At 42.4% G+C, this 11,727-nt stretch overlaps 1 protein-coding gene across 3 annotated transcripts in view; it reads left to right on the plus strand.

Annotated features, from left to right (window-relative positions):
* The window catches only part of NEU1 (neuraminidase 1), a 31,297-nt gene extending 22,376 nt beyond the window's left edge, over nucleotides 1-8,921 (plus strand). Inside the window, exon 6 of one of the 3 annotated variants that reach the window (XM_043963059.1) lies at nucleotides 8,469-8,921. In XM_043963059.1, coding sequence (XP_043818994.1) covers nucleotides 8,469-8,503 — 35 coding nt within the window. In that variant the 3' untranslated portion in view covers nucleotides 8,504-8,921. Of the gene's footprint in view, nucleotides 1-5,215; nucleotides 5,419-8,468 lie in introns of those variants that run through there. The other 2 variants (XM_043963057.1, XM_043963061.1) reach the window with 2 other exon arrangements.
* Nucleotides 8,922-11,727: the final 2,806 nt, after the last annotated feature.

Genomic DNA, 11,727 nt, shown 5'->3' on the forward strand with positions numbered 1-11,727 from the left:
ATGGTACCAGCACAGTGGATAGAGTGCCAGACCTAGAGTCAGGAGGACCTGAGTTCAAATTTGGCTTTAGACACTTACTAACTGTATGATCCTGAGCAAGTCACTTAACCCTGACTGCCTCAGTTTCCTTATCTGCAAAATGAGCTGGAGAAGGAAATGATAAACTACTCCAGTATCTCTGCCAAGACACAACTGAAATGACTCAACAAGAACAACCTGTGAAATAATAATAAAATAAAATAAAAACTTGTCAGAAAGCCTCGTGTTCCCAGGTTGGTTCTCTTTGGATTATTTATGTGGGGACATTGATAAGAAATGCATAAAATAAGATCATTATGGGTTGAGAAGTGGACCAGTGAAGGGAATATCCACAGCTATGCTATGAACTTTGAGATCCATCCAGTTAGTGAACCATTGATAACTTTCACTGAAGCCAGAGGAGGGTGACCAAAATGCCACAAGGTTTGAAGACCATGCAATAGAAGTATTAGCTGAGGAAAGTGGAAGTATCTAGTGTGAAAATGGATGCCTTGATTTTCTTGAGTCCCCCAATTATCCTGGTAACCAAAACAACTGTATGAGGACTGGCTACATTGACTAAGATACCAACAATCCTTCTAGTGACCAAGAGTGAACCTAGTTGGAGCACCCAGAATCAATAATGAGCCAATCAAAGACATCTGACTGCAGAATATATCCATTTATGGTCCGTTTGGGGACAACCTAATTTTCATTGACTCCCTTAACTTTGGAATAATCTTTTTTTTTTTTTTGAGAGAGACCTTATCAAGACATCTCCCAAAAAGGCCTTCTGATTTGTGTATCAAAGGCCTTGACCCCTAAAATTCCCTAAAATTCCTCATTCCTCCTCCCCTTGGGAATGGGACCCACTGACTGATTACTTTCTCTCTCTCTCTCTCTCTCTCTCTCTCTCTCTCTCTCTCTCTCTCTCTCTCTCTCTCTTTTATGGCTAGGCAGTGAGGGTTAAGTGACTTGCCCAGGGTTATACAACTAGTAAGTGTCCTGTGTCTGAGGCTGGATTTGAACTCAGGTCTTCCTGAATCCAGGGCCGGTGCTTCATCCACTGCGCCACCTAGCTGCCCTACTGACTGATTACTTTTTTTTTTTTTTTTTTGGTGAGGCAATTGGGGTTAAGTGACTTGCCCAGAGTCACACAGCTATTAAGTGTCAAGTGTCTGAGGTTGTATTTGAACTCAGGTCCTCCTGACTTCAGGGCTGGTGCTCTATCCACTGAGCCACCTAGCTGCCCAGACTGATTACTTTCTAAGCCCACCTTTCCCTCCAAATTCCTTACCTGCCTTTGTTTAAACTATATATAAACCTCTGCAATCTGTTACCTAGCATCCTCTTCAGCAATAGGCTGGATAGTACACATGATCATGTTAAATTTTCTTTTCTTCTTTTTTTTTTGTTTGTTTGTTTTTTAGTGAGACAATTGGGGTTAAGTGACTTGCCCAGGGTCACATAGCTAGTAAGTTGTTTTTTTTAATTAATAAAGTATTTTATTTTTTTCATGTTACATGTAAAGATAGTTCTCAACTTTTGTTTATACAAGCTTTACAATTTCAGATTTTTCTCCCTCACTCCCCTCCCTCCCCCCTCCCCTAGACAGCAGGTAATCTGATATAGGTTGTATATATATATATATATATATATATACACACACACACACATAATAACATCAATCCTATTTCTGCATTAGTCATGTTATAAGAGAAAAAATCAGAGCAATGATGAAAAACCTCAAAATAGAAAAAAAACAACAGCACCAAAAACAAAAGAAATAGTATGGTTCATTCAGCATCTATACTCCACAGTTCTTTTTTTTTTTCTTGGATTTGGAGATCCTCTTCTATCATAAGTTCCCTGGAACTCTTCTGTACCATTGCATTGGTGAGAAGAATATAGTCCATCACAGTAGATCAACACTCAATGTTGATGATACTGTGTACAATGTTCTGGTTCTGCTCATCTCACTCATCATCAGCCCACTCAGGACCCTCCAGGTTTCTCTGAACTCCTCCTGCTCATCATTTCTTACAGCACAATAATATTCCATTGTATTCATATACCACAACTTGTCCAGCCATTCCCCAATTGATGGGCATCCCCTCAACTTCCAATTCCTTGCCACCACATACAGAGCAGCTGTAAATATTTTTGTACATGTGGGTCCCTTTTCCCTTTCCATGATTTCTTTGGGAAAAAGACCCAAAAGTAGTATTGCTGGGTCAAAGGGTATGCATAGCTTTATAGCCCTTTGGGCATAATTCCAAATTGCTCTCCAGAATGGTTGTATCAGTTCACAGCTCCACCAACAATGCATTAGTGTTCCAATTTTCCCACAGCTTCTCCAACATTTATTATTTTCCTTTTTTGTCATTTTAGCCAATCTGATGGGTGTCAGGTGGTACCTCAGAGTTGTTTTAATTCGCATCTCTCTAATCATTAGAAACTTAGAGCATTTTTTCATATGGGAATAGATAGCTTTGGTTTCTTCATCAGAAAACTGCCTGTTCATATCCTTTGACCATTTCTCAATTGGGGAATGACTTGGATTCTTATAAATTTGATTTAGTTCCCTATATATTTTAGAGATGAGGCCTTTATCAGAAGTACTGGCCACAAAAATTGTTTCCCATAGCTAGTAAGTATTAAAAGTCTGAGGCCAGATTTGAACTCAGGTACTCCTGACTCGAGGGCCAGTGCTCTATCCACTGTGCCACCTAGCTGCCCCTTCTTTCCCTCTTAATAAAACCTTTCTTTAATTTTCATATGTATTGTTTTTCTCTGCCTTCCTTCTCTTCTAGGAAGGGGATTTAAACCTTAAGAACTGGCATTCTCCAGTCTTCCCCTTTGGGGGAAGAAAGATCTAAATTCCATTAAGGGAGCATTTGCCTCAGTTTACACTAATCAGTGTCTTCAAATATTTTGAGAACATTTTGTGTCATGGGGAAGAAGTCCTGGACTTGTTTGGCTTGACTCAAGAGGGCAAAATAAGGATCGAGGAGTGGAGAGTGCAGTGATGTAGATTTTGATCCAAAATAAAGAAAAATGTAGCAATTAGGGCTTCCCAAAGGTGGAATGGGGCTGGCAGCAGGTTTTCAATCACTGGTGGTATTCAAGCAAAACCTATTGGGAATTTTTAGTAGGTGGGATTCCTCAATCAGATTGAGTTAGGTGACCTCTGAAATCCTTCCATCTCTATCTATAAAGCCAAAGAATGTGTATATGTTCCCCATGGCCCATAAGGGTTGAACGCTTACCTTCTAACTAAGGAAGGAAAGAGCACAGCTCTGGGCTCACAAGGACTGGGTTTATGTCCTGGGGGAATCTGACCCCAAAGCAAAGGGATCAGCTTCTTCTCAGATTCTCACTCTTATTATTCCCTTACTCCAGAATAGAACTATTGGGGATATCTCAATATCAAAATTTAGGAATGGCTCATGTTGCTGTTCTTCCCAAAAGGAATTGTCTCTTCTAGAAAGTGTACTCATATTACAAAATAGATAAAGTACAGATAGGACAACTATTTATTTCTTTCACCATAAAAGATATGTTTAAAACAAACAAAACCTCTTAAGTAACTCCTATTATATTCTCCCAATCAATCAATCAACATTATTAAGTGTCTGCTACTTACCAGGTCAATGCTAAGTGCTAAGGATACAATAAGAGACAAAAGATTTCCCTTGTCCTCAAAGAGATTACAATCTAATGAAAGAGGGGCAGCTAGATGGTGCAGTGGATAAAGCACAGGCCCTGGATTTAGGAGTGCCTGAGTTCAAATCCAGCCTTAGACACTTGACACTTACTATCATGTGACCCTGGGCAAGTCACTTAACCCCCATTGCCCCGCCAAAAAAACAAAAACAAAACAAAAAACAATCTAATGAAAGAGACAACATGCAAATATATACAAAGCAAGTTTTTGTTACAGACTAGGTAGGACATCTAAGTGTCTGATTTCATTGCTTATGATGCAGGAATTCCTAGGAAAAGCACACAAAACTGGACAATCCAAGCTTTGTTAGATTTACTTATGGGCACCCCAGCAATAGCACCTCGTGATACACAACAAGCAGAGATATGGCTGTACAGGAGATTGGTCCTTAAGCTATTAATATAGTTTCTACTGGGGCAAGGCGGGGGGGGGGGGGGGGGGGGGGGGGGGGGGGGGGGCCTAAAACATGCAGGATGTAGCTGAAGTAGCCGAATGTGTGAATGTTTAACCAATAAGGAGTCAACCTGCCAATATCATTCTTGACCTGGTTAGAAGATTTATGATTTTGTTGTCCCTAATTGTAACTATAATCCATTTGACTCATAATGTTCCTTACCTGCAACCATGACCCATTTGACCCACAGCTACATACAGGATGAATAATTAACAGAGGGAAGGCACTAGAATAAAGAAAAACTTCCAATAAAAAAAGGGATTTTAGTTGAGACTTAAAAGAAATCAGTAGGCAGAGCATTCCAGACATGGGAGACAGCCAAAGAAAATATTGAGATGGAGTGTCTTATTCATGGAACAGCCAAGAGGCCAGTATCACTGGGCAGAAGGGTACATGTCTGGGAGTAAGGTATAAGAAAACTGGAGGGAGCCACTGAGTGGGGGAAGAGGTGTGTGTGACATGATCAGACTTGCATTTTAGTTGGCCGAATGGAGGATGAATTGGACTGGGGTGAGACTTGAGGTAGGCAGACACACCAGCAGGCTATTGTAAAAACCCAGGCAAGAGGGATGAGGGCTTGTACTAGAATGGTGGCAGTGTCAGAGAAGTGGGTGTATTTAAGAGATTTTTCAAAACTGAAATCAACAGGTCTGACATCAGATTGGACATGGAGGTGAGAGACTAAGGAATCTAGGATAACTCCTGGGTTGGAGATATGAGATTGTAGGTCAGCAGAGAGTATGGGGCAAGAAAGACAGATTTGAGAATCACCAGCATAAATTTGAGAATTAAATCCATGGGAGCTGTTTATCTCCCTACTAGGAGTCTTGGATTGGTGAACACATATTATACTGCCACATCTGGCCTATGCTGTCTGTGTGATACAAAGCTCCTAATCTCTGGCCAAGCAAGGATATATTTTATACTCTTTTAGTCCTTTCTTATCTAGCATCATCCTCATAGTTGTCATCTCCTCCTCTGAGAAGTTTTTGCAGAAATAATTTCTTTTACTTTAGGAACTCCTGACCTATGGTACTCATCTTGCTGTGGTAAAGTCCAGAAACAGTCATCTCAGGATTGATAATTTACTCAGAGGAATAAAAAAAGCAGAAAAGGCATCCAGAGACTTGGTATCTGTTCTCATATCCAGATGCCATATAATCATATTCATCATTTCTTCTTCTGCTGGTGGTAGTGGTATGTGGTGTGTGTGTGTGTGTGTGTGCTGGGCGGGGAAGGGGTGGGGAGGGAAATTTTCCTTCAGGAACTCCAAAGGAGAGGTTTTCCAAGTCCTACTGTTATGGGCCCATAGCACCCCAGAAGTTCTCTGGGGCACATCAAAGAACCTTCTCCTTGAGAAGCTAAACCAAAGAACAGACACACCTAAAGAGATAAGTGGAACCAGATGGGACTGAGCTAGCTTTGGGACCTCCACCCTTCATTCTAGTCTCCCTCAACCCTGGGGAGATAAGTTTGGGTGTGCCTGCTTCCTTTGCGTCCTGAGGAGATGACTTGAGAGATCTGCAGCCACCCCTCACCCAACTCCTCCAGCCACCCCCAGTGGGGGATGGTCCTCCCTCACTAAAAGAACTTTCCAGTGAGATGGTCACCCCCATTAATCCTCTATAAAAGTATCTGCCAGTCTCCTGCTCAAGGAGATTGGTATCTCAGAGCCACGCTCTGTGCCATGCCTTCTCCCCATGAGAAGTCCAAGAATTTCTTTCATGGTTTCCCTTCCCTTCCCTTCCCCTTCCTCTAAATAAACTACCATCTTATTCTAACTGCTTTTGTGTGCAAGAGGGTGTAATTCTTTAAAGAGGAATTCCTAAGGACCCCAAACCCCTAATCCCTTCCCAAACCCCCTACCCCATTTCCCCATGACACTACACTACATGCTAGGGCAGCTAGGTGGCACAGTGAATAGAGCTCTGGCCCTAAAATTGGGAGGAACAGAGTTCAAATCTCACCTCAGACACTTACTAGCTGTGGGGCACTGGTCAAGTCACTTAACCCCAAATGCCTTAAACATCCGGGGCCATGTCTAGTCATCCTGATGTATATCTTGCCACTGGACCCAGATGGCTCTGGAGGAGAGAGTGAGATTGGTGACCTTGCACAGCCCTCCCTCACTTAAATCCAATTCACTGTAAGTCATGATATCACCCTTAAAAATTTACTAGGTGGGGGCAGCTAGGTGGCACAGTGGATAGAACACCAGCCCTGGAGTCAGGAGGACCTGAGTTCAAATATGGCCTCAGACACTTAACACTTACTAGCTGTGTGACCCTGGGCAAGTCACTTAACCCCAATTGCCTCCACAAAAAAACAATCTACTAGGTGGGTGATTCCTCATGAGTGGCCTCAGTGGCAAATAGGAATCTATTTGGCATGGGCAAGGCAGCATGCATTTATTAAGTACTTACTGTGTGCTAAGCACTGAAGATACAAATAAAAACAAAAAGAAGCTCATGAAGCTTACTTTCTAAGGGGGAAGACAATATACAAAGGGGAAGCTGAAGAGGGTAGGGGAAGGGAAGGCTTCTGTGTATAAAAGTCCATAAAGTCAGAAGCAGAGCTGGGAGAGGAATAAAGGCTGACTATCCTTGGCCAAGCCCTCCCCAAAAAAGGAGGCCAGAATGGTGGAGGGATGCTGCAGGATGGGAAGGCTATAAGGATGTGGTGTTGAAGCCCAGAATGTCAGAAGCAGGGCCATGAAGGCAATGAAGAAACACTGCTCCGCTCCCCACCCCCCTGAGAGGGATCGAGAGGCCAGTCAGGACCCTCTGGTCAGGCTTACTTTTCAATAGGAGGCCAAATGTTCCTGTGAGTGACCAGGGCACATGCTCAGCATTCTCATATCATGGGGAACAGGGGACCAGTACAGAATTGTCTATCACCTCAAAATGTAAGCCCTTCAGCGCTAAGCAAAAGTCCGTGTCTCTCAGAAAGTGGCCAAGGGTACAAGCCTCAATCCAGCAGACCAGACCACCCCATCTCATTTATCTACATCTGAGGGATAGGGTATAAAAAGACTTTCCTCATTGTATGGAAGTGACCCTGATACCTTGAGAGTTGGCATTACCATGTCAGCTCAGCACAAGCTTTGGCAGGTTCTACTAATGAAGCTGTAAATTATAGCCTTGGTGTAGCAAGAAACTCAAAGACCCCCAACCCCTAAGGGAAAAGCAGTTCTGCCCCCCACCTCAGGAATGCAGTATGGCAGAGCACAAAGACCCTGGTCTGAAAGGAACAAAGATGATATATTGATATGGGTGCTATTCAAACTCCAGGCACTCCTCAAGATGTTTTCTTTCACAGTTGCTTTGCATTCCCTTCCCAGTTGTCTTGACAGCTTTTGTTTGTAAACATACAAAAAGACCAGCTCATCTCTTACTCAGGGAGACAGTCTCCAGAGTGATTCTGTCTCCCAGTCATATATTCCTCTCTCCTAAGAAATCTTTTTATTTTATAAGGTTTGTGGTGAGGCTCCAATTCTTTGGGTGAGCTAGGTCCCACCTACCCCCCACCCAGATTGAAAGTCCTCTCAACAATGGGTATTGGGCAGCTAGGTGGTACAATGGATACAGTGGATAGATTCATCTTCCTGAGTTCAAATCTGGCTTCAGACACCAGCTGTGTGACCCTGGACAAGTCACTTAATCCTGTTTGCCTCAGGTTCCTCATATGTAAAATGAGCTGGAGAAGGAAGTGGCAAACCACTCCAATATCTTTGCCAAGAAAATCCCAAATGCGGTTATGAAGAGTCAGACATGACTGAAAAACGACTCAAGGATTTCAACTAGGGTTACTGGACACAGCATCTCCTGTCTAAGGACCACCAGTCTTGGGAAGTAGAGGTTCCTCCATGGAAAGTTAGCCAAAAAGTGATGAATCCTTTGGATTTGGCAATCAATGAAATATAAAAAGCACAGTGAGGATACATTGCACTGTTTCTTACTCCCAAGTCATACATGCCTGAAGCAAACCTAACCATTACCCTAACAAACCTTACCCTACGTGAAAGAGGTGTTTCCTGGTAACAGATACTTAGAAGTTCTTTCAGACAGTGTTTCCTATAGAGTGTCCTAGAAAAGTTCTTCCTTTCTAGAGGACTCTTCTTTAAACTTTTTTATCCTAATTCACTGAGGAATCAATCAGAGGATAGATGTTCCAAAAATAATCTTACTGTGTACACTGAGTTTTGGTGATGCTTCAGCTGACAAAACATTTACAGGAAATGGTTTTTTATTTGTCTTTTTTTCCTCCCAGGAATGTTCCAAATTCCAGCAAAATTACCCACCTGAATAATAGAGGTTCATACCAAATATAGATGTAAATTAGACTGGCAAAAACAACCATTTGAGCAGCAGAGGAAGATTTCCCAGAGGACCACATTTTGACTTGGATTAGAGACTTTTGTTGTTGTTGTTGTTGTTGTTGTTGTGTCTGATTCTCCATGAACCCATGGACCACAGCATGATATAGCCCATCTAATAGAGGGAGGAGACAGTAGTCACAAGAGCTTACTCAGGGGACAAAGGTGGACATGCCTGGGAACTGAACCTTGTCATCAAGTTCCTCCCAGCCTCTGCCTTACTCAATTCTCCTGCCATAAAAATGTTATCAAATCATTAGTGATTCAGTTCTATTTATCCACACCTGGTGATGAAGGTGATGGTTTAGGTCCCATGGTGGACTTGGTCATGTGACTTATCTTATGTTTCCTGCCAGAGGAGGTTCAAGGAAAGAGGAAGATTGACTTCTGTGTCTAGAAAGACAAAAAGAAAAAAAAGAGAGCAGCTAGGTGGCGCAGTGGATAAAGCACCGGCCCTGGATTCAGGAGTACCTGAGTTCAAATCCGGCCTCAGACACTTAACACTTACTGGCTGTGTGACCTTGGGCAAGTCACTTAACCCCAATTGCCCTGCAAAAAAGAAAAAAAAGAAATCAAGCCATTGTCTCAAGTGAAATTATTTGTTCATCTCTTCTGTGACTGGGCTTTAAATCTAGAATCCAGATCTATAGTAGAAAGATAGGTTATGATGCCAGTGAGAAGGGAGGGTCTGGATCTCAATGTTGGGTGAGGAGGTGGGACCTTTCATTTGGGAAAGGGAGCTGGAGGTGGAAGATGTCACTTGAGAGGAAGACTGAGGATAAGGACTGAGGTGACAGAGATTGTATGGGACTGTCGAAGAACACTCAGCAGTTATTTTAGTTAAAAACTCAGTTTAGTGCTGGGGTGAAGATGAGTGGTGATCAGGGAGGAGAGCAGCAATAACTTTGAGTATGAGGGCCCCTGAGAGGGAAGGGTAGGGAGATAGCTCCTGAATATATCTAAAAGATAAATATTAAGCTTGTCTCTGAGCCCAGAGCTTAGCCCCAGAAATAATCTTCCTCACAAGGTAACTTCTCTGTTTCATGATGAGGGGATTTTTGACCTACATGTTAAGGTGGGGATAGTGATTTGGAATGGAGATTATAGAATAAAATGAAGACATCAGCAAGGACTGGCATACTCAAGAAAGAATTTGTGAAAGAGATAGAATCTTGACCAGGGACATGAAATCTAGGTAGAAAGATTACATACATTTTGTGGATATCAGGGGAAAGGGAGGGTATGTGGGTATAAGTGAAGAAGCTAGGGGTACAGGGAGGATTAATGGAAGCATTTCCTAGAAATAGAGGCAAAGTCATTAGCTCTTCTCTGATCAGTCTGGGAAGGCTTCTTTTTTCCTTTTTCTTTTTTGTGAGGCAATTGGGGTTAAGTGACTTGCCCAGGGTCACACAGCTAGTAAGTGTCAAGTGTCTGAGGCCAGATTTGAACTCAGGTCCTCCTGAATCCAGGGCCAGTGCTTTTATCCACTGCACCACCTAGCTGCCCCCAGGAAGGCTTCTTAAAAGACAGGGATGGGTTGGGTGGTGGCATGAAATGTGTTCCTGGTACAGGAAGAATAGTAGGGAAGACAGGAATAATCTCAGAAAATTGAAGGACAGTTGAAGTATATGGCTGAATAAGCAGCCTAGGTCCAGACTATGGAGGGCCTTGAAAGCCAAGAAGAGACGTTTGGATTCAAGGAGAAAGGTATTAAAGAGTCTTTGTAGTTTTCCTGATGGAGAAGCAACTAACCTGGTAACTGAGTCCAGGGGATATTGGAGGGGACAACCAGAGGCAAGATGGCCCCAGTAATACTGTAGGCCCGAGGTTAAAAGACCTGAATTAGAGTAGTAGCCATCAGAGTAGACAGAAAGGGTAGGGTATACTAATGGAATGATGAGAGAATTGATGGGAACTAGATGTGGGCTGAGAGATAAAAAGAATGAATGAATGAAGCATTTAATAAAACACTATGTGCAAAGCACTGGGGATTCAAAAGGAAGAGTAAGGCTCAACAATAGATGGTTCTAGCTGCAAATCAGATGTAAAAGTTCAATGGTCCTTAAGGTGTAGCTGTTAATGCCTGTTCTTTCAGGTTTAATTTAATGACATTATTCCTAGGGTTCCAGATGGTGATCAAGGTAGGGGCAGGCAGTGGTTTGACTTGTCTGGCATATGTTGCCTCTAGTCTCTCCCTAGGGGTGCTCAGTTACCCCACCTTGCTTGCCCTGTGGGTGGCAGTTGCCTAGAAGTTAGTAGCAATGGTTGGCTGGAATTACTTCCCAAGATGATGGCTCTGAGGGCTAGGCTGAGAGCAGGAGAAAGACTGTTTCTACTGAGAGAAATGATTATTAATAATCAATGGTTTGGGGAGATTCAGATTTCCCCCATTTTTTTTTTATCCTCATTTCAAGACCTTAGTCTCTGAAGGTTGGGCTAACCTCCTCTATCCAGACCTGGGGCAGCCTTTAGATTTCATTCAGGTTTGGGGTGGGGTGGGGGGAACATTCTTTGAATAGACTACCCAAGGGTGCGGCCAACTTAAGAAGAAAGTCAATGACAATCAAAATTCAGGTACAGCCCTATCTTGTAATATTCCTTCTCTCATTAATTGTTATCCAATCAGAGTTGATTGCCACCCTGGGGAACACCTACTCTTAGAAGGGCATAAAATGTGAGCCCACTGCAACAATTGTCTTTGGTCTAAGAGAGAGACAGCCAAATGACCTTCCATTTATAAAACGCTGGCATTGTTAATACAAGTATTAAATTCCCCAGAAATTGTCTTTCAAACTTTTTTAAACACCACACTGACCTGAGTGACAAGGAGAATGGGGGTACCATTAATAGGAATAGTGAAGTCTGGAGGAAGATCTGAATTGGAAAAGTGATATTTACTTTGGAATGTTTAGTGTAAAGTGACAGATATCCAAATAGCATCATTTTTTTAGCAACTTGAACTCAGATGAAAATGTCTTCCATGTCTTATGGTAGAGATTTAAACTTTTTTTTTTTTTTTTGGAGAAGTGAAATACAGGTCCCTATTAGGCACCAGAAACCCAAAATTAGAAGTAGCTAAAATGGGGAATAAAAACACTTTCTGTATTTCCCCCTACACCACCTAAATGTGTTGGGCACAAAGTAGGAACTCTA

This window comes from Dromiciops gliroides, chromosome 4 (assembly GCF_019393635.1).
Source record: "Dromiciops gliroides isolate mDroGli1 chromosome 4, mDroGli1.pri, whole genome shotgun sequence".
NCBI classification, from domain to species: Eukaryota; Metazoa; Chordata; class Mammalia; order Microbiotheria; family Microbiotheriidae; genus Dromiciops; species Dromiciops gliroides.